General features: G+C 41.0%; 1 protein-coding gene across 1 annotated transcript in view; it reads right to left on the bottom strand.

Moving 5' to 3' along the window:
* Cyyr1 (cysteine and tyrosine rich 1) overlaps positions 1–19,226 on the bottom strand; it is an 88,701-nt gene extending 69,475 nt beyond the window's left edge. The window contains exons 1-2 of the mRNA XM_027412360.2: positions 19,154–19,226; positions 14,218–14,320 (exon numbers count right to left, since the gene is read on the bottom strand). Coding sequence (XP_027268161.1) covers positions 14,218–14,320; positions 19,154–19,226 — 176 coding nt within the window. The remainder of the gene's footprint in view (positions 1–14,217; positions 14,321–19,153) is intronic.
* Positions 19,227–21,734: the final 2,508 nt, after the last annotated feature.

The following is a 21,734-nucleotide window of genomic DNA, read 5'->3' as shown; positions in this document are numbered from 1 at the left end:
CATTGTACTGCAGATGGGTTTCATATAGACAGCATAGATTTGAGTTGCTATTTAAAAAAATGTTTTTGTTGTCTTTATTTGGTATGTTTAGATTATTTATGTAATTATGAGTATTTTGGACTTAAGCCTATAATTTTATCATTTACATTGTCTCTTCCATCAATTTCTTCATTCATTTGATTTCATTTCTTCCTTCTTGGATATGTGAACATGTATTAGTGAATCAGTAACTTCCTCTTACTGCTGTAAGAAAATAGCAGACTAAAGCAACTTAGGAGTTTAATTTGGCTCATGGCTGGAGAGCTCAGGCCATCACAGTGGGTCAGGCCCGGAGGCTACTGGGAAGTGAGGCAGACACTCACACTGCACCTGAAGTCAGGAGACGGAGAGATGGGTGGCGTTATCAGCTCCTTTACTTCCTTCCCTTTTGCTCAGGCCGGGACCCTAAGGACAGGTCTGACCAAATTTGGGGTAGATCTCCCCTCTCAGTAACTCCTCTCTGGAAACACACTGACTCAGAGGTGTACTGACTCCGAGGTGTACTGATAGGTGCTTTTAAGTCAAGTTCGCAGTGAGAATTAGTCATTATTAGTGGGGTTCCATTTTAATCTGTGGATTGTGAGTTTCAATACATCACACTATAGATTAATAAGACTTGCTTTTTTAGTTGATGTTCAAGGGGATGAGAGAAGGCAGACTTATCTTCACTTTCGGTGAATTTGGCATCACTTTCACAGGAAACCCTGCCATCAAGTGTCCCTCTTCGCTGCGTTAGATATTGTGCTGTGACATAACAATGTCCATTGTAAGTGCACTATAGCACATTATGCTTCCCCTGTGACTATCAACGGCATTTTAAACACTACAAGGAGCAGCTCCATTCAGATTTCCTTAATCTGATTTTCCTTCCTGTATTCCGGCTTTCTTTATGGCACCATCTGCCTTATTTCTTAGCTTCTTTTAGTAATCCTTTTAGATCAGGTCTGCTGGCCTAATGCTGTCATAGTTTTCCTTACTAATGAGGCCTTAGTTTCTCTTAACCTCAAAATGGCTTTATTTGCTGAAGGATATTTTGGCTGGATCCAGAACTGTAGAGAGAGAGAGTTCTACTTTTCCAGAACTTAAAAAAGTATCACATTTATGTCCTCTGTGATTTCTGATTTTAAATAAGAAGCAATGTGGGGTATTTGATCACACTGTGGCATTCTGAGACTGCTAATAAAGTTAACCTTGAATGGGGGAGGTGGGGTCAACAATCAGTTGAGGTTTTGAAGGACCCAGGAAAGAGGAGGGAGGAACTTAGAAATATTCTTGGGCCCTTTTGATCAGGGAAGCATGGAGAGAGAGGGTTAGCTGCTCACTCCTCCAGTGCTTTCTTGATCCATCAGATTTTTCCTCAATATCTGACTCCCAAGTTCTTATTAATAATAGAACATTTTAGATAAATGCTTCAAAGAAGTATTCAAACTCCTAGAGTAATGCCCTTTCAAAATATTTTCTTTAGTTTCTAAATTTTTTGTTATGATTTGTCTGGGTATGAGTTTATTCGGGTTTTCCCCATTTGAAATTGGCAGAGATTTTTGAATATGGAGACTATTTCACCAAACTGGACATGACTTCAGTGTGTCATACTGTTCCCATGTTCCTCTGTGAATCTGATGACACATTCATGTCAGATGTGTCCCCCCAGAGGCACCTGAGGGCTTGGCTTGTTTGTTTTTCAATGTTTCTTGTTTGGTTGGGGAATTATCTGGCTGGATAACTTCTAGCGGTTTATTTTTAGGTGTACATGTCCTCTACTATGACATCTCTAGTTTGTGACAGAGCACATCTAGAGAATTTATTTAACCATGGTGATTGTACCTTTTATTCTAAATTTGATATTCTGTCTCACTGTATTTTCTGTTAAAATACACATTAAAAAGGGAATTCAGAAACTGGGCAGTGATAGGCATGCTTTTAATCCCACCACTCAGGAGGCAGAGGCAGGTGGATCTCTGTGAGTTCAAGGCCAGCCTGGTCTACTGAGTGAGTTCTAGGCCAGGCTCCAAAGCTACAGAGAAAACCTGTCTCAAAACAACAACAACAACAAAAAATATCAGTTTCCTTAGTAAATTCAAATACTGTTTGTCCTTCTCTCACATTATACAGTAGCTCCTCTGTATTTTCTGCCAGATAGTCCCAGCATTCCTGCCATGTTTTGATTGTCTTCTCCCTTGTGAGATGGCCTTTCCTTAGTCCTCTGTATGTTGAGTAATTGTGAACTCGTACCTTGGACCTTATTGAGTCCATGTCATGAGACGGAATTCTGTTAGAGAAAGTAGTCATTTAGGTTCAGATCCCACTTCTATAATTGGCAGTTGTTGTATTGCAATTTCCTCGAAGTTGGGCCAGTCTTTGCTGAAGGGAATCTCTTTAAGACTCAGGATATTATAAATGAGGTTCTTAAAACTTGGGGAGTAAACAACTCACAAGTTTCAGGAAATTCCTGAAACTGACAAGAATCACTAGGCTCCCCTCCTTCTCCCTCATTAACCATCACTCATGCTACAGTAGCATTTCAGTGATGCCGCTGCTTTTGAGTTGTTTTTGCTCCCATAAGTAATCCCTCACCCATACTCCTGTAAGTAACCTAATAAACTCACTGGTTCACTAAGTTTGACTTTGTTGGTATCTTTATTTTGTTTTATTATCAATTCCCTATGGGGACAAGTAGACATTTGTTCGGGAGTTCATATATAATTAGAGGGACCCCTTCTTGAGTTTCTCCGTCTTCATGGTCTCCATAGTGTTTTCTGCTTCCCTGAGATAACCCCTTTGGATCACTTGCCAAGAGATGTGCTTTATTTACCAAACTCTTTGAGCATACCCACAATGTTCTCATACATAGGTAGAAAGGGAGAGGAGGGAATGAGGAACAGGGTAGGGAGCATGAATGGGGGAGAAATTGAGTTTTCCTCCATGAAGACTGGAGATGCATTCTACCCTTATGGTCCTACGTTGTTCTGATCAGAATGCCAGGTCTGCACTGCAATTGAGCTGCGCTGGGTCTTATTGTTGGTAGCGTACCTGCTGCTGCTTCAGTGTCTGAAGGATAATCCAGGGTGTGGGGTGCAAGGGAATTTTTTAAAAGACTTTGCATTATTATTCCCCAGTATCTGAGCACAGAGAGACTTTGCTTGCCCAGTTGGAGCTAGAGAGATCCTCCTGCAGCTCTGTATTGTACTCAGGTCCACTTACTTGTCAGAGCTACGTTTGGTCCACAGTGGGTTAAATGGAGGAAGAAACCTGACAAAGGTTTACAAAGCTAGTTACAAAGAACTTAGAATTTGGCTTGAATCTGCCAAGTATCTGTAGCCATGAGTTAGCACACACCTGGCCAAGGCTTGAGAGGTGCTTTCAGTGTTGGCACGGGGCAGAGTGTGTTTTTTCCATCTTGCCCAGGATCAGAACCAAGGCTTTCAGTGAAAGGGGAGGAGACAAAAGCCTACCATAAACATGGCATGTATTTTATGACATGTATAATATGTTGATTATATAAAGCCAACAAGATGAGTGAAAATAAATTGTTTTAGCCTTGTTAGACCTCAGTCCTTAGAATAATCAATGGCTTTGATTTGACACACAATCTGGCTTTTATTTGCTACCACTGGGAATGATTTCTGTCTGGAGACTGCTATGATTGTAGATTATATATCTTCAAGTTGAACCGTTGTCCTTAACACTCCTGTAAGTTTTATAAGCACCGACTTTTACTGAGAGAACTGCTAATTAGCACAGTCTTTGAAAAGCCTAATCAGGGCAATTCTAAACTGCTACATGCAAAGGCACACTCCTATCTATAGATCACTGTGATCACATGGCCGAAATGCGCAGCTGCCAGAATACTGCTGCGTACATTAATTATTCATGTACCAACCAATAGAGAAGAGCCAGACATGTTCAAAATAGATGCCAGAGAGCTTGTGAATTAAATTTTGAAAAGGAAATTAATTAGAATTCTATAACGAATCTACTTGTGAAGCAAATCTTTACCTCTTGGCTCTGGCTATTCTGAGCGCTATTTCTTTTTCATAAGTAAGAGCTTTGTGTCTTTATTTGGACCTGCTCCTGTTTCCAACTCCATGTCCTAACTCCCTGGTCAGACTATGGCAACATGGCAGACGTGTAAACCTAGTTGCAGGACTTTCCCTGAGCAGAGGGACACAGCACTTCCTGAGCTGGCTTCCAGCAGCAGATTTTAATCACATTGGAAGGAGAGGGTAGATTGCTTCCCTGAAGGCTGAGGGTGGTCTCTGGTCTGAGATGCTCCTGGTTAGCAGGTGGCTGTAGCAGATGTGGGCAGTCCAGAGGACAGGGAAAGCCCCTTACCAGGAATGGCACCCTGCACAGCCTCACCCTGCAAGGTGAGCGTGCCGAATCACCTTGGGGAAGTCATTTTACTCTGTCCTTGTTTTCTATTCCCTCTTAGTCCAGATATTTCCAAAGCCTGATATGTTTACTGATGACAAGGAAAATGCATAAATGCTTGCTGAATGCTTTTGTCTATAAATAAATCATCCAGCCCATGTAGGATAAAAAAGTAAATTATTCTCATTATTCCCCTTTTAAGCATTTTCAAAGGATGTTCAAGGAGGTTATGAAAACTGGGAAAATTCCAGAGACATTTTTTTCTGAATCCAAACGTTCATGATCTTCTTCTGTAACTTCCCTTTACTACGGCTATTATAAAGTACAAGAACATCCCCCCAAAATGTTTACTGAGTCCTCTCCAGTCAGTATAAGAATGGATACTTTGTTTCTATGTTACAACCTTAGAGTGTTCAGATATAAAGCCTATGCTTAAATCAATTTTAATCACTAGCTATAGCTAAGGTGTGAAATCAGCCTAGTCACCCATCAATGAATGGATGGGTGGACGGATGAATGAATGGAAATGGAATTCATTATTCACTTTTCAGCAATAGAAAAGAGTGGAAGAGTGTCACTTGTAGAAAAAGAGATATAATAAACCATGAACAAAAACATCACATTTGTGTGTAGTAGCTCTAAAAAGAGAAGCCATCTTTTTGATAGACTAGTGTTTGCGTAGGGTGGGAACTGGGAGGTGGGTGGATAAAGTAAGGTGTACCTGACCACTGCATGCCTCTGCATGTGACCTGACCACTGCACGCCTCTGCATGCGTCCTGACCACTGCATGTCTCTGCATGCGTCCTGACCACTGCATGTCTCTGCATGCGTCCTGACCACTGCATGTCTCTGCATGCGTCCTGACCACTGCATGTCTCTGCATGCGTCCTGACCACTGCATGTCTCTGCATGCGTCCTGACCACTACATGTCTCTGCATGTGTCCTGACCACTGCATGTCTCTGCATGTGTCCTGACCACTGCATGTCTCTGCATGTGTCCTGACCACTGCATGACTCTGCATGTGTCCTGACCACTGCATGTCTCTGCATGCGTCCTGACCACTGCATGTCTCTGCATGCGTCCTGACCACTGCACGCCTCTGCATGTGTCCTGACCACTGCATGTCTCTGCATGTGTCCTGACCACTGCATGACTCTGCATGCGTCCTGACCACTGCATGTCTCTGCATGCGTCCTCTGCACGTCCTGACCACTGCATGTCTCTGCATGTGTCCTGACCACTGCATGTCTCTGCATGCGTCCTGACCACTGCATGTCTCTGCATGCGTCCTGACCACTGCATGACTCTGCATGCGTCCTGACCACTGCATGTCTCTGCATGCGTCCTGACCACTACATGTCTCTGCATGTAGAAAAAGAGATATAATAAACCATGAACAAAAACATCACATTTGTGTGTAGTAGCTCTAAAAAGAGACTAGTGTTTGCGTAGGGTGGGAACTGGGAGGTGGGTGGATAAAGTAAGGTGTACCTGACCACAAACTCCCACAATTAATATATTTTTCATCAACAATAAATTTAGAAAAATAAAAATGTGTAAATTTTGGAGTTTTTCTGTGTGTGACATCTAGGAGGCTGATCTTGTATTATTCCTTGTGTCTGTGGAGGAAGAATGCATCTTTAACATTTTAGAGTTGATACTCTGCCACCCCAGGTAGTTATTGTTTTTGCAAAATGTGGCATAGAGAGACGCTCTTTTGCTGACCTCTTGCCAGTGCAAATGTGTGCAGAAATATGGTTGAAGTAATTTGTGATGTTTTGTGTAATTTTGTGTGATGTACACAAAAGCATGAGGCCCCCCTCCTGTTATAGGTAAGGTCTACTTCCTTCTGCTCCTTTCCATTATGATGACATAGAAACCACAAATTCTGTTTGTCTAGAGTCGCAGAGACTCTGTGGGTTACACAGCCCAGACTCCCACCCATGGTACTTCAAGATGGAATCCTATTAGACTTTATGAGGTTATCCTCGCCTTCAGAAATTTTCATTACTTACGAATTCTGTTATTGCCAACATTCAGCAGTTGGGAACCAGCTGGGAGATGCTGTGTGCTGGCTACAGCTGCCTCCCAGAATTCTTCAGATAGAATGAAGCAAAGAAAAATCACTCAGTGTATGTAATTTTTCCCTTCTCGATAAAGCATTTTATTTCCCCAAATTATGGGATAAAGACGCATAGGAGCCTGTTGCCATAACAGTCTGTGGCTGGTGGATCACTTTGCCTCATTGATGGAGCACCAAGAAATACAGACGTTAAATCATTATAATCAAATCAACATTTCAACTCTAGTCCCTCTCATCTAATTCTAATTTATCATAAACAGTGTGATTAGGAAGTGATGAGTGACTCTCAGACCCTTCGCTGTGATGATACCTAATTTGTATTCCATGGAAAGATAGTCTCAGAAGCCAATAACATATTCAAATTGTGATTTGAGTTTTCTAAATAAATATTTATCCAGATGATGCATATTAATAATTCAGTGCTCACAAACTCTCAAGGTGTCGTGCTTCAGTGGAGAATTGACTCACATTAAAATGATAAGTTATTGGTCCTCTAGAGCTGAGAGCTTTGGTGGTGGGTTTGCAGACTGACTTCTTACCCTTGTAGGCCTGGAGGATATAGAAGGGCAAACAGAGATCTTTGGAACTGATGGATTCTAGGGTAGAGAAAGCAGCAGAGAGGAGAGCTTTTAATTCAGATATTGAGGGAAAGAGAGGGAACCTCCCCAAATACACTGCTGAGGTCCTTCTAATGAGAGCAATGTATCCTTTTCATTCACCCTATCTTGAGACTTTCCTGTCTTCGGGAGCTACAAGCTATGTCACAACAATGGAAAGATGAATATCTATATCCTATAGAACACTCAGGTTCAGCTGAGCTGACCTTAAGTCAGCCCTGTATTAACCTACAGTTAGTTAAAATTATCTTAAACAAAGCCCCACTCCTTTAAGAAAAAATAAAAGCAAGGGCTGACTAACCCAGGCATAGAGAGGTGGGTACTCTAAAAGACATGGTGTGTGTGAAATCACAACATTATAGTTTGCAGCTGAAATATCCCCAAAGCCCTGTGTTAAAAGTGCATTCCTCAGTCTGATGCAAGTAGACATGTGAGACTCTTCAGAGGTAAGACCCAATAAACTTAAGTTGGGAGATAAGAATGTGACCCAGGGTCCCCCCTTCCCCCAGCTCTCTCTTTCCTTCCTGGGTACCATGAGGTAACAGGTCTTCTTGCCAACACACGCTAGTAATGATCCAAGGTGCTGCCTTGGGATCAAAGCAACAAGAGAAAGTAATTATTTGGAATGGCAACCTCTGAAAGTATAATCACTGTAAGCCTTTTCATTTACTAAGTGGGATGTATCCAAGTTTTTGCTAGAGTAACAAAGATGGCTAACACATCAGATCCAAGAAATGCTGTGACCTAATGCCTTATATAGGCAATGCCTTGTATAGGTATTGGTCCATACCAACCCCAGTTGCCTCTCCCTCCCATCTTCCCATGACCCCCACTAACACTCCCATCAGATCCCCCATCCACTCCCAAGGGTGGGTGAGGCCTTCCATGGGGGAATCATAGAAGTCTGTCACATCATTTGGGGCGGTACCTAGGCCTTCCCCCATGTATCTAGGCTGAGAGTGTCAGTTAGGAAGCCTGGGCAGTCTGTGGGGCCTCTGGGGGTGGAATTAGAATTTATCCCTAGTGCACGAATGGGCTTTGGGAGCCCATAGGGAGTTTGAAATGGGACCTAACTGCAGGAAAGTGGCCACTAAAATTGGGTCCTTGAAGGTATATTATCCTTGGCCCCATCCTGTCTCCTTTCTGCTTCCTGCCAATAACTAGGAGGAAGATCCTTGGCCACACACTCTCTTCTACTCATGAGATTCTGCTCAAGAATAGTGGGCCATGCAATCAGGTGACACAAAAGTAAATTATACTACTGAACTTTTATGAGCTTGTATTACTCTGCAAATGTCAGGCATACATGGAGTGGCTGACTGTTGATCCAGTCTTTTGTCGGGGGTGGGAGAAATGATGGGATGGAAGCCAGGACACTCTGCGTACAAGGCAAGTTCTCTGCTGCTGAGTTATAACTCATCTCTCTTCCGGTCCCAGAGTGCTTTGGGGTGTTTATTTCCATACACATTAGGGTTCCTAATATGTGTTGTTGGCATATAGCAAGCAGTCCACTAACTTTGGCACACAGATTGTGTACTCAGCCCGTTTGGTGAAATTTTCTTGTTAGTTTAAAAAATCTTCGTATTAACAGTCACATCATTTATAAATGACAACAGTTTTTTTTTTTTGTCTTTTCAATTATTTTAGCTTCATTTATACCATTTGTGTGTCATACCAGTTAAGATTTTTATTACAATGTTGAGTGGCCACAGTGACAGACAGGCTTGTCTACTGCTGGCCTTAAAGGAAGGGCATTTAGTTTCATACCACTAAGTATGAAAATTAATGCAAAATAATCTGACTTCATGAAGATGACCTATTAACCAAAATTTCCCCTCTGTCCTTAGTTTTCTAAGTTTTTTTAATGATGCAGAATATATTTTTATCAGTTCCTTTTATTTTTGAGACTTATTTATTTAGGACAGAGTTTCCTGAAGCTAGGTTGGCTTTGAACTCTTCATAGCTGAAGATGACTTTGAACTCCTGACCCCTCCTCCTCCAGCTTCTAGGTGCTGGCATTGTAGACATGCCCCCACCAAACTTGGTTGGTGTAGACAGTGCTGGAGTTCCGAGTGAGGGCCTTGTGCATGTTAGTAAAGCTCTCTAGCAACTGGGCAACATTCCCAGCTCTTGAGTTCATTTTTAGAATAACTCCTCTTCAAGAGACCTTCAGGGCACCCTCAGGTGAGAGTAAAGCCTGCTTCTCTTTGTTTCCGCCAAGCTTTCAGCTCTCACAGCCACAGAAGGCTAGGCAGTCAGATTAGAGCTCTTGCTACCCACTAGCTCCTAAGTAACACACACGGGCAGATCACTGTTTGATTGATGGTTTCATCCTGGAGCATGACATGGGCCACTGAATAGTTGGAGTACATTTGTACAAATAATTTGTTGAGACTATGTCCTAGAAATTTCACTTATTTTTTCTTAAAGCAAATTATATTTGTGATAAGGAGACTTCATTTACAAAGGCCTTCAGAATAGATAATAAATCTGATTGAAAAGTTTCATTTATGAATACATTCATATTTCTTGTTAATAAAACAACTCCTATTATATAACCATGTCTTCTGGGAGACACCTACTCTCTTCTTTGATAAAACAGAAATTATTGTTAGATTTTCAATCAAGTTCACCTTTATTTTAACATTATCTTTTTGTTCTTTTTTTATCATGGTGTTATTACTAAAACAAAAAAAATGAGACTTTCACTATGTTTGTTTTTTTTTTTTTTTTTTTTTTTTTTTTGTCAGCTCAACAAAAGGTAGGGTCACCTAGAAAGAGGAAACTTTAACTGAAGTATTGCCTCCAACAGACTGGCCCATGGGCACCTCCCTAGAGCGTTCTGTAGATTAATGGTTGATGTGGAAAGGCCACGCCCACTGGGAATATAAGTCCTTAGTTAGATAAGAAAGCAGGCTGAGCAAGCCATGCCAAGCAAGCTGTTCCTTTATGGTTTCAGTCCCTGCCTCCAGGTTCCTGTCTTCACTCCCCTCTGTGATGGACTGTCTAAGCCAAACCAACCCTTCACTCCCCTCTGTGATGGACTGTCTAAGCCTAACCAACTCTTGATTCCCCGAAGGTGCTTCTGGTTGTGAGGTTTATCACAGTAACAGAGTTGGACTCTCAGAAACTTCGATTTGCTCAGTACTTACTTTTCAGAGTTATTTTTCTCATTTCTGAAACTAAAATAATTTTATTTCCATGTAAATGCTGTTCTTAACTAATGCAAAAGTCCTGAGTTTAATTACCATCTTTGGGTACTTAATGATCACAGGACCACAAATGCCATTTGAAAATGTAAAACCTTTAGCTTTTAACTTCCTTTTGCTTTCATGCATAGCATGGCTCTAATATCACAGTAGTGGTATTTATTAGCTGTCTTTGTAAAACTGTGGGTAATACATCTTTCAAATTTCATTGGGAAGAAAAGAAACTGAATCCCACTGGGATCTCCATTATTAGTTCTTCCTGTGGGAATTTATTTTTCTGCTATTAGATGATGTGTTTTGATTGGTCTACATTTTATATGGTGGACTGACAAAAGCAAAATTCCTGTATTAGAGTTAGAGATTTAAGTTCTACATCTGATGGTCTGCTCACACTATCTCCCAACCAGTTTGGCTCATATTTAAGATTGTATAATTATTTTCTGACTTTGCAGAGTGTCTGTTTTCAGTAGGAAAACTTTAGTTTTTAGTTTGCTACCTTGGATAACAATAAAGTGGCTGAGCAACACCCTGTATCCTTTTGGATGCTAGCAGTTCTAAAGAGTGCTGGACAAGCCACAGCTTTACACGGCACTCACCTCTAGGAAATGAAAATCAGGTTTCATCCAAAGTCTAAGTGCAGCCATCTTCTTTCCTACCCGTCAGGGTGTCTGCCCCACCTTCTCTGTAGGAGAGTTGCTGAATGATGTATGTGAATAAATCTGATGGGAAATTCCTTATTTTTCAAATTAACCCAAATTCTCAATTTTTTTAAGCATAGAGGTTTCTAAGCTTCAAGTGCTTGCTCATATTATCCAAAATCTCTTAAGCATAGAAAAGCTATCAGTTCATGCTGTCAGTCTATCTAAAGTGTCCCACACAATGCCCAGTCTCAGAGTGTACATTGTGTCTTTCATCTACAGATTACATACTCTTGAATTTATTTCTGTTGAGGGATAATGGAGATACTTGGTGGTGTGTAAGTCAGGTGTCTACTTTTACCATGGAATATGGAATTATTTCATTTTAATTCGAGGCAGCCTAGCCAGTAAGACTCTATTAAAAATAATTATCTTTCATCTCACACACATATTTCTATCTTTGAATCCAAGCTTGACTTTCCCCTCCAGCCACTTTGAACAAGATGGGTTTTGCCAAGAGATTATTTCCTTGCTTCTAACTTTGGCTGTGTGTGCAGGAGTCTCTCTGTCTGGATGGCATTTCCCTTCCTTCATTGTTCATTTGTGTAAACATCTACCCTTCCTTCAAAGCTCTTATCAAATGCCATTTATGAAGCTTTCTCTAAACATCTCACTGTAAGCACACACCACACATGCGCGCGCGCGCGCGCGAACACACACACACACACACACACACACTCTCTCTCTCTCTCTCTCTCTCTCTCTCTCTCTCTCTCTCCCTCTCTCTCTTCTCTGTGTGTGTGTGGTTTCTGTGTCTTTCTCTCTCTCCCTCTCTATCTGACACACACACTTTTTTTTAAGTAACACATCTCTTTCCACAGCTGTGATTGCTGCAGTGGCTGAGGGAGGCCCCTAAGAAGCAGGCCCCACAGACCTCACTTAACCTACTTACAGACGTTACAGAATTCCCTAAGCTCAGAATTCTTCTGAGCTCTCCCTCATTTCCTTTAAAGTTCATTTAAAATTAAGCCAACATCTTTATTTTGAAAACAAACCATGAGGCAAAACCAATTTATAAAATTATTCAAGACAATATTCTCTCAATTGCGTTTATGTATAGTTTTCTGATAACATTGAATTTTAACTTTTTCTTTTAAGATGGTCCAGTTATTCAACAGAATATGCCCAGATGCTTGAGGAAGAGGAGTTATATCTTTTGAATTCTAAACCAGAAATATTGGGAAACTGGGAAACCTACACACAGAAAACTCTTGTAAGCATTCTTAGAACTGATGCCCCCTCCCCCAGTTCCCCACTACAACATAACAGAAAAAAAAAAAAAAAAAAAAAGCTTGGGTGGAGTTGAGAACTCTTTTCAAATGTAAAACAATCACTGGAAATCCTGAAAATGTGTCCTCCTCCGTCTAGCGGGAAAAACACTTTAAAGTTTTTTGTTTTTTTTTTTTTTTTCCCTAAGAATTGTTTAGCAAGAGATTTACTCAGAAGTTTCTATTTTTGACAGAAAGTTCAGTTTTAACTGCCTGAAATACAATGCCATCTGTGTTTACTTTTCCCTTCTAAAACACAATTTCTTTTTCCCCTGTATGCATAACAAGTGCATGGTTTTAATAACCCATATAAATGTGTTGATTAGAAAGGTGCAAATTTCACTTTTTGAATCTAAGCCACAGAAAACATACCTTCAAATTAAAAACTTTCAGATACTTTGGTTAATAGTTACGTCCACAATATTTATTACCCTCTGAGAGGCAGTGAGGAGTTAGAGACCCGGGCACGGTGCAGACTGGATTGGAGTGAGAGACAGATAAAGGGCCAAATCCCAGCCTTCCTCATTCGTACCCATCACTCCTTCCACTCACGTCTACCTGACATTCAGAAATCATTACAAAATATAGAATTTATTAATCAGAAACTTTGTATTTTCTTATGTTCTACGAAGTGATCTACAATTATAAAATCAGTACAGATTTATATTTGAGTCACCCCATTTCTGGAACAATAATTATGCTAATAGGCAACTAATTGCTTTCCCAATGAATCTTCCATAGGAAAAATTCAGAAATTTTGCTCAGTTTATGTTTCACTGAATATTTGATTTCCCCTTAAAATTAATAAATCTTTCACATTTTAAAACTTTCATCCTGGTGTTTCTTTCATAGCTAATAGTTTAATATCCTAAACCAGATTTTGGGGGAGTGAAGTCTATACTCAAATAGATCTCTAATAGCAGGTCTAGTATGGGTTCTTGGAAGTTTCTGTGACAGGCTTCCCTTTTGAGAAATGGAGGATTTTGTTGCCCAGCATCTCAGTGGACTTACTCCAGGAGCAGCTGGGCCTGTGGGACCTAGCCTAACTCATCCTGTTTCCTCTTGAGCCTACAGAAGGCAGAAGCTAAGCAGAACTGTATCCATGTGCTTTTCAACCCGAAGGCACGTGTCACCTCCATTGTCCTCTGCTCAGAAGCAGCGCTAAAATATGTTTTTAATGCAACGTGGGGAATTTTTAAACAGCATGTGCACTTCTCTTGTGTGTGAGGTATGACTGTATATTACTCACACCTCTCTTCCTTTAGGTTCTAAATTAATTTCTCTTGAGTTGTCTTATATACATTATGTAAGTAACTGAGATTTCCTATTATTCACATAAGTCTCCTACTCCTTAATTAGTGGATATATTAGACAATTTAGGGCATGATTGGTAAAATAAGCAGGCCATAATTAAACAACAAATGTTAGCTTATATTAACCTTCAACCCAGGAGATAAAAGCATATCATGAAAGAGTTGTCAATAGTATGACTACTTAATGTGTTACTGTAATAGGCACAAGAAACAATGGAAAGATCCTTTTAAAACTCCCTTCTAATAGAGGGCATTTTAATTAATTTTATACATCTGTAAACTAATCCGATACACAAGGTATTAATGCATGTTTAAATCTCTAGTAAAGATTTTAAATCAATAAACAATCCTGTGTGTGTATACGTGTGTGAGAGTGATGAAGTCTCACATAGTAGCAGAGACTGGACAGGAATTATTATGTTACCCAGGCTGGCTGGCTTCAAACCTGTGGCAATCCCTCTGGCTCAGCTTCCCTAGTGCTGGAATTACAGGCCCAAGCCACCATCTTCAGCACCAACCTTCCTTCCCTCTCTTGCCTGCACTTGCAACTTAGTGTTCCTTGAAAGAGTAACTGGACAAACGAAGAAGAAGACAGTCAAGTTTGAGTGCTACTCACGAGAAGACATTCCCAATGTAGGCATAGTAGGAGCAACAGTACGGGGTACTTCCATCGCAGCAGTAAGATCGGCAGTCTTTGCCACACTGAGCAAGGCAATCCTCTACGGAGGAGAAAACGAGAGCAGTTGAAGTCGTGAAGTCACAGCTCAAAGAAAACTTATTCTCTTCATGTCTATATCAATCAAACAACTTTTAGCACATAGAGATGCTCATTTTCACACTCTAAATTCCAAATCATTTCTAAGGGCCAAACTGGCCTTTCTCCCCAATAGACTGCAAGCTGGTAGGAAGAAATAAAGCTCTTCTTCCCAAGTCCCTGCTCTGAACACTGTGACTGTAGATGGCTTTGGGTGAATAAGACCATGATGAAAGGAATTTATCAGCCCACCAGTCAGTAAAGTTGCCAGTAGAGTTCTTATCATAGTTCCCAAACAATGAAGCTTCCTGACTTTAGAGCATTGATTCTCTAGTAACTTCAATTAATGGAAAACATTAAATTGACATACTATTGATATAGGAAATACCAATGGTAATCACTGAAAACTAATATGTACATTTGCCATGGTAATTTAATAATGCTTTTGCTTTTATGTTATATTCTCCCTCTACAATTAAAGCTCCTATACATGCAATTACACAATTTAGTCTGCATACTATTGTTCCATTAGGCTTGGAAGATAATGAGCTAGGTACAGAAGATGTTTATATAAATAACATAAGTTAGCAGTTTACTTAATGTCGTATCAAAAAATCAATAAGTTATAACACAGCACAATGTGATGCCAAAAAATTCTGATTAAAAGGATACGTTGGACCTAATATTGCTTTTTCATATGTGCTTTTCAACAAGAAAATTGACACAAAAGTATTTAATAAGAATCATCCTGACCTTAAACAGCTTTTTCTTCCACCTAAAGGGTTTATTTTTCAGTATAGCATTAACACTGAGCTTTAGCAAGGGGCATAAATTATGGTGGATGTGTTTCAGGTACATAATTAAAAAGCACTATAGTCCTAGAGTGTACATTCTATGTTCAAGAATTTCAAAATAAGCCATTTTCAACCAGGCTCCTGAAAGTAATGTCAATAGTATGGAATAAATTATATGAAGTTTTTGCTTCCCTATCGGAGTTAAAATTTTGAAAGTACAAGGTATAATATTTATGCTTGCATGTGCTTTTGTTGCTTTCTCTAAAAAGGAAGCTTTTATGTCACATCTTCCTACGGTGTGATCCAAATGTAGTGGCTCCCGTCTGACTTTGTTAATTGATGTGGCTTTTGTGGAGCAAGTGAGAAAGGTCACATTTTCTCCCGATTCATTTTATTTCTATAGCACAGATCAACAAAATGAACTTTAAAGGTTTCCACTTGACTGGAGAGGGAAATTATTTTTTGCTGTTCTACTTAAATCCACATGAGAAACAATAAATCATAGAGCTCCAAGAGAGTGGCTACTGCATTGTCAATAGTGTTTCCAAGAAAACGTATCATTAAAAAAAAAATTGTTTGCTTGTTTTTAAGATATATCTTAGTGTGGCCCAGGCTGTACTGGCTACAAGAATGCAGAAGATGACATTTAACTCCAGATCTCTTGACTTTAGCTTCTAAATATTGGGAAAGAGGTACATGCCCCCTCTTCCGTCTAGGACATCATAATTTTTTTAGGCTTCCTATTTGACAGTGTTTTTACTGAATTTCTCCATCTTGATGTTTTGTTGTTGAGTTGGTTCAAATATTTAGTCAGCTACCTCCAGAGCCTAGCAGAGATGTGCCGCTGTTTTTGTTTTTAAAACTACTCAGATGGTGAAGCCAAGCCCTCACTACTGGTGGTGCTCTGACGAGTGACTTAAAATTAAGCTTCCCAGGAATTCAATGATTCAGTTGTCCCGATTGCACTAGTTACTGCTGCCATAAGGACACAGTGTTATCAAAATATTTCGAGCCAACTTTACAGGAAACCAAGCCCCAGATTTTCTAGCCAAGAAACTGGATAATTCCTGCAGGAACATCCATGCCATGTCGCACACTGTTCAGTAATTTTAGGGCGTTTTCTAGCCCTGTTGTCTACTTCTCAGAATTAAACTACAGAAAACGGTAAATTTAGTAGCTTGATGAATGTACTCACCATCACAGCCCTTCCTAACTGAGGCTTCAATCAGACCTCAAAGCTCATTGTATTACTGTATATACTTTTTCTTGTATTCTGAGAGTCATATGAGGAAGATCATAGTTTGGACTGCACGGGGCTGGCTGTTTCTCCTTTATGAAATAATGGACAGTCCAGTTGCCCGCTGAAAATAAAATAACATTGCTAGCATTTTTTAATGAAAGGTGTGATCTGGAAGGTTCCTCCAGCATACTTGCCCACTTCCTCCCCTTCAGGAATGTGTAGTACAGGATAGCACTATCTGGCTTGAAGTCCTTGCTGAGAATGGTTTCTTCCAGCCATAGCTAAGGAAGGAAAAGGAGGGGCAGAAGACACAGGCTAAGGCCCGGAAGGTGAAACCTTGATAGAATCCTGTCTTTGTAGCCTGCAGTGGGAGCTGGACAATAATATAAACACTTCATCAGGGTCTCTTGTTCTTCCACGAAAAAACACAATGCATTAAGCATAGAAGAATTTACTCTCATTTGCTCAACCCAAAGCACATGGATATATTACATTTTCGTTGTGCAATATAACTGGGCCATAGTTACTGTATGTGTGTGTTGTGAAACTAGCAGTTCATCTGTTAAAATGCTCAGTCATCTAACCAGAATGCGTGTGTCCAGCTGCATCTCCTAATTCCAACCGAACTGAACTATCCACTGCTGAGATTCCTCATCTTACCATGCAGCCTGTGCTAACATAACCCTATGTTTTCTTGGTCAAGGAAGGGCTTTTCTAGTCTCTAACCATCTTATTCCCTCATGTCTTCCTCACTCAAACTAAGGCACTCTGACTGAGCCCTTAGCCTTGCCTGCCTGGGAGGATATTTTACTGAGAGACATAAGTATTACATGAAGGGACTTGCCCTCTTGAAATAGCAATCTGGCCACCACCTTTGACAGCTCTGGTATGAGACTGTACCTGTTCTGTGACACATGCTTTCCCACATTAAACTGATATATGAGCTCACCTTATCACCCTCCGAAAACTCAGAACATGGCCTAAGCATGACAAATGAATATGGCAACCTCTAAACCGCCTCTGATGTACGAAGTTCACAGATTTCCACCAAAGAACTCATCCATTCAGCATTTCTTACAAGAGATACCAAGAAAGCCTAGTGTTGGCTTGCAACTACTGGGCAGTTTATTGGATAGGTGTTTGGGAGACAAAAAATGTCAAAGTGAAAACTACCTATACAAACCACCCAACTAATTACTGTCCGGTGACACTGGTTCCCTGAACACTGGAGTTGCTGTGCTTGTAGTCCCCAAAACTGGAAAAGGGCAAGAGCAGGCATATAAAGATGAGACCTTTCAGCCTACCACAGGGAAGCTACTCAGAACAAGTTACTGAATAGGCTTCATGAAGTTACTGAGTCAGGACAAAGATTCAGTCATTGAAGCTTCATTTACTTTTGCTGGTGTGTGTGTGTGTGTGTGTGTGTGTGTGTGTGTGTGTGTGTGTGTGTGTGTCTTTAATAAACTGAAGAAGTGGGAAGAATCTTTGTCGCCTTCAAGAAGCTAGAAGAGAGATGCTGACGTAAAATTTCGGATTGCAGTTGATTCTTAGTGCCTCCGGGTAGGAAAACTATAATAAGCTAATTCCTCAAGTAGACGCACTCTTCCTACTTGCAGAAATTCTGGGTTAGACAGTCAGCATCTCCCCTATAGTATCTGTGGCTTTTAGATAGCAATTGGCTTTTCAAAATCTGCTTATTTTTGAAAAAGGGTCTCATATATCCTGGTGGGGTCCTCAGACCAATCATGTAGCTGACAATAACTTGGAACTTCTGATTCTCCTGTCTGCCTAGTGCTGGGATAACAGACAGGGGCTACCACAGCTGGTTAATGCAGTACAAGGGATTGAACCTAAGCCCTTTTTGTTTGTTTATGTTAGGAAACTGTGATCAACCCCAGGCCCTAGTTTGCATCTTAATAGATAAAAATTTTCTACAAGTGAGGACTCCTTTTATGGCAGATCTGTCGGGGATGGGGTGTGTGTGTGAGGAGTTTGTGAACTGGTAGATAAGCCTGAGATTAGTTGTCATAAAAAGTTAAAAACACAAAATGTTTTGCACTCACACTCTGTGAATTGGATGCTAGGAGAGAGCTGGCAATTATACTTGAGTAAGTGATGAAAGGCTATATAAGGCTCCCTGTCAATCAGAGAACAAGAAAACCACTCTGCTTCATTAATTATTAGCAATTGCCACTAAGAATAATTATAAGGAGGGAAATGAGGGGCTTTTCACAAACAGGTGCTTAATCACCTTTAAGAAAAAAGAAAGAAAGAAAAGAAACTCCTATGGGCCTTGGTGAAATACTCTCCCAAATCCTATAGCTCAGAGCATGTGGTTGCTTAGCCTCAAGTCCTCGCAGGTCTTCTAAGAAGTACCAGGAAATGTCTAAAGTCTCTGACTTCTTAAAGAGAAAAAAAACTGGATTGTTGAAAGCAAGAGCAGCGTGAGATGAAATGCAAAAGTCACTAATGCGTTTATTTTTAATAACTTCGCCTTTAAGTTTCAAGTATTTTAAAAAGTCTCTGCCGGCCATCAACCAGGGTTCACTGAAATCCTGGATGTGCTTTTAACACTAGTCAGATTAAATCCCCTTAAAGGAGAGTTTCTGAATTGGTTTGCAAACAGAAAAGAAAGCAGCATTAGAGATGGGGGTTCCAACGTGCGAGTGTCTGGTGTTGACTCCTAGGGAATCACCACTCTTCTACATTCCTGCTTTGGCCCCAAGTCCCTGGACCCTCTCTCCCTGTTACACCTTCCACTGACCTGCATAGACAAAGAGCAGGACCAACTTCGGAAGCAAGACCCCTGGACGCCGGGGCAGCCTCAGTGCCTCCATCCAAGCCGGTGGCCCCAAGCTGCTCTGTCGGACAGACGGGTAGACCTGGCAGAGGGTGGAGTGAAGGCACAGCTAGGACACCCAGCAGCGATGCGGAGGATACAGGATGGTCAGGTGGACAGGGCTGTGCTCCCGAGAGCAGGCTCCAGAGCAGTCCTGGCCATGACCCCAGCCAGAGAACAGAGGAAGCCGGCTGGCCGTGCGAGCTAGGCGCCGGTGGTCCTGGCCTGGCTGAGCTGCGTCAGGGGCTCTTTTTCCTGTCCAAAGGTGCTGACTCTGGCAAGCAAGAGGCTGCTTCTCTGAGGTCCTTGGCCACCCAGGCTCACATTTCATCTGCGAGGGTGTCACCAAAGTGGGATGGGGGTGGGGAGGTGCGGGACTCCTCCCCACTTCGCTGTTTCCTCTATAGAATGACAGAGGGCTTGGCTGCATCAGGAGGAAACTTCTGAGTTGTTTGGCTTTTGCTACAATTTAGCCAGTCCCTGGGGACTACTGTGTCCTCTGGGTCACACCCCATCTGCCTTGAAGCAGTGGATGGAGACTTTAGCTTCCTCACTGAACAAATGAAGATGGAAGTTTTTGGAGTTTTAAAAAGCGATTGTACACGAATGACAGTCAGTGACGGCTTCCCAGAATATGAAACTACAGGAATTACGGGGGATCGCTCCTGAAAGCTGATACAAAGCACATTAATCAAATACCTGAAGCATTTCAACCAATTCAGGGAAAACAAAATGAAACGAGAGGTGCCTGGCCACCAACGTTGCTCTGGAGTTACTGTCCTATGCAATTAGATAAGAGAAAGAAAAAAGAATAGAATAAAATAAAATAAATAGAAACAAAAATATTAGCAAATTAGGTGTTCATGTGGGGAGGGGGGACTTGATCAATGGTGAAGATCTTTTCTTGAAAAAAAGTCAATAGTATTCAACACTATGCAGAAAGTAAAGAGAGGAAAATAAAAGGAAATGCTTGTCTTCAAATTAAAGCCAGCAAAATGAAGAGTTCCCCTCAATTATTCTGCAAATTGAGGGTGACATAGATCCTTTTTTCTTCCTAAACAGGTTTCTCTGTGGCTTTGGAGGCTGTACTGGAACTAGCTCTTGTAGACCAGGCTGGTCTGGAACTCACAGAGATCCTCCTGCCTCTGCCTCCCGAGTGCTGGGATTAAAGGTGTGCAACACCACCACCAGGCTAATGTAGATCTTAATATAATCACTAACGTGAAAGTAACTAGGTAAGGACAGCAAACAGCTAACTGAAAACAGCAGATATTTACAGACAACTGGATACATATGCTAATGTCATTTTTCTCCCTTTCTTAAATACTAAAATGATTGGAAGACATTACTCGTTAAGTATGAAACCAAGAAACTAAAATACTAAGTGACACACACACTTCAAAACTCAAATATACCTGAACCTTTATTTAGTCAATCTTCCTTGAAGAATTTTTACCTGTGTACAAGGGCCAAAGACCGTAGGCCGAGAATATACAGCACCTCTAACTACATTTCATGCCTGAGGAAGGCCCAGCTATTCACTGCTGAAAAACAAAACAAAACAAAAAAACCCAAAACATGGTCACTTCTACTCTCACCTTCAGCCAAACACAGCTAAGTTTTAGTGACACAATTTAAATCCATTGCAATCTGGAGAAAGTATTTTAATGAATTTATTTCGTCTAAAGGAGAGGCGCTATGCGCATGTGTGCAGCCTAAGGACACATTTCTCCTCTTCCAGCTTGTGTGATTGCTTCTGCAGACCAGATCTGCAGGGTGAGGACAGGCACCTGGCAGAGAAGACACGATCTCTCCTGCTTCTGATGTACACAGCTCTGGAAGAGGCTGTTAGACTGGAGAGCAGCCGACCTCACCCCCAGTACAGGAGCTAAGAGGTGGGCCTGAGAACGTGCATTTCCAACATGCTACCCATTGAAGAAACTGCTGTATCAGCCTCAGAGTGAGAGCCACCAATTTAGACTATTCTGACACACCACCACTGATGTCCCTAAGAAGGTGTACTGTTGGTGAGCTAGAGAAGTTTGTCCCAGATCGTGAGAACAAAAAGCCTTATATGGGCTGGAAGATGGATCAAGCCACCTTGCTTGCTAGTTCAACACAGTCCAAGAGATTATGTCTTGCAGTACTCGAAGGTGCAGGCATGTTTATGTGTGAGGAATGAGAAAACTTACAGGCAGACAAGTTTCTAGAAATAAAAAATTAGCTTACAATTTAAAAATATGGCCGGGTGTTGGTGGTGCATGCCTTTAATCCCAGCACTCGGGAGGCAGAGGCAGGTGGATCTCTGTGAGTTCAAGGCCAGCCTGGTCTCCAGAGAAAGTGCCAGGATATAGGCTCCAAAGCTACACAGAGAAACCCTGTCTCGAAAACAACAAAACAAACAAACAAAAAAAAAACAAAAAACAAAAAAGATTTAAAAATAAAAATCCAAGGAAACTATTATAAAATGGCCACAGATGAAAAATAATATTGATTACTAGATCAA

Source organism: Cricetulus griseus, chromosome 4 (genome assembly GCF_003668045.3).
Source record: "Cricetulus griseus strain 17A/GY chromosome 4, alternate assembly CriGri-PICRH-1.0, whole genome shotgun sequence".
Taxonomy (NCBI): Eukaryota; Metazoa; Chordata; class Mammalia; order Rodentia; family Cricetidae; genus Cricetulus; species Cricetulus griseus.
Note: the sequence above shows the minus strand (reverse complement) of the source record. Positions and strands in the feature narration are given on the sequence as shown.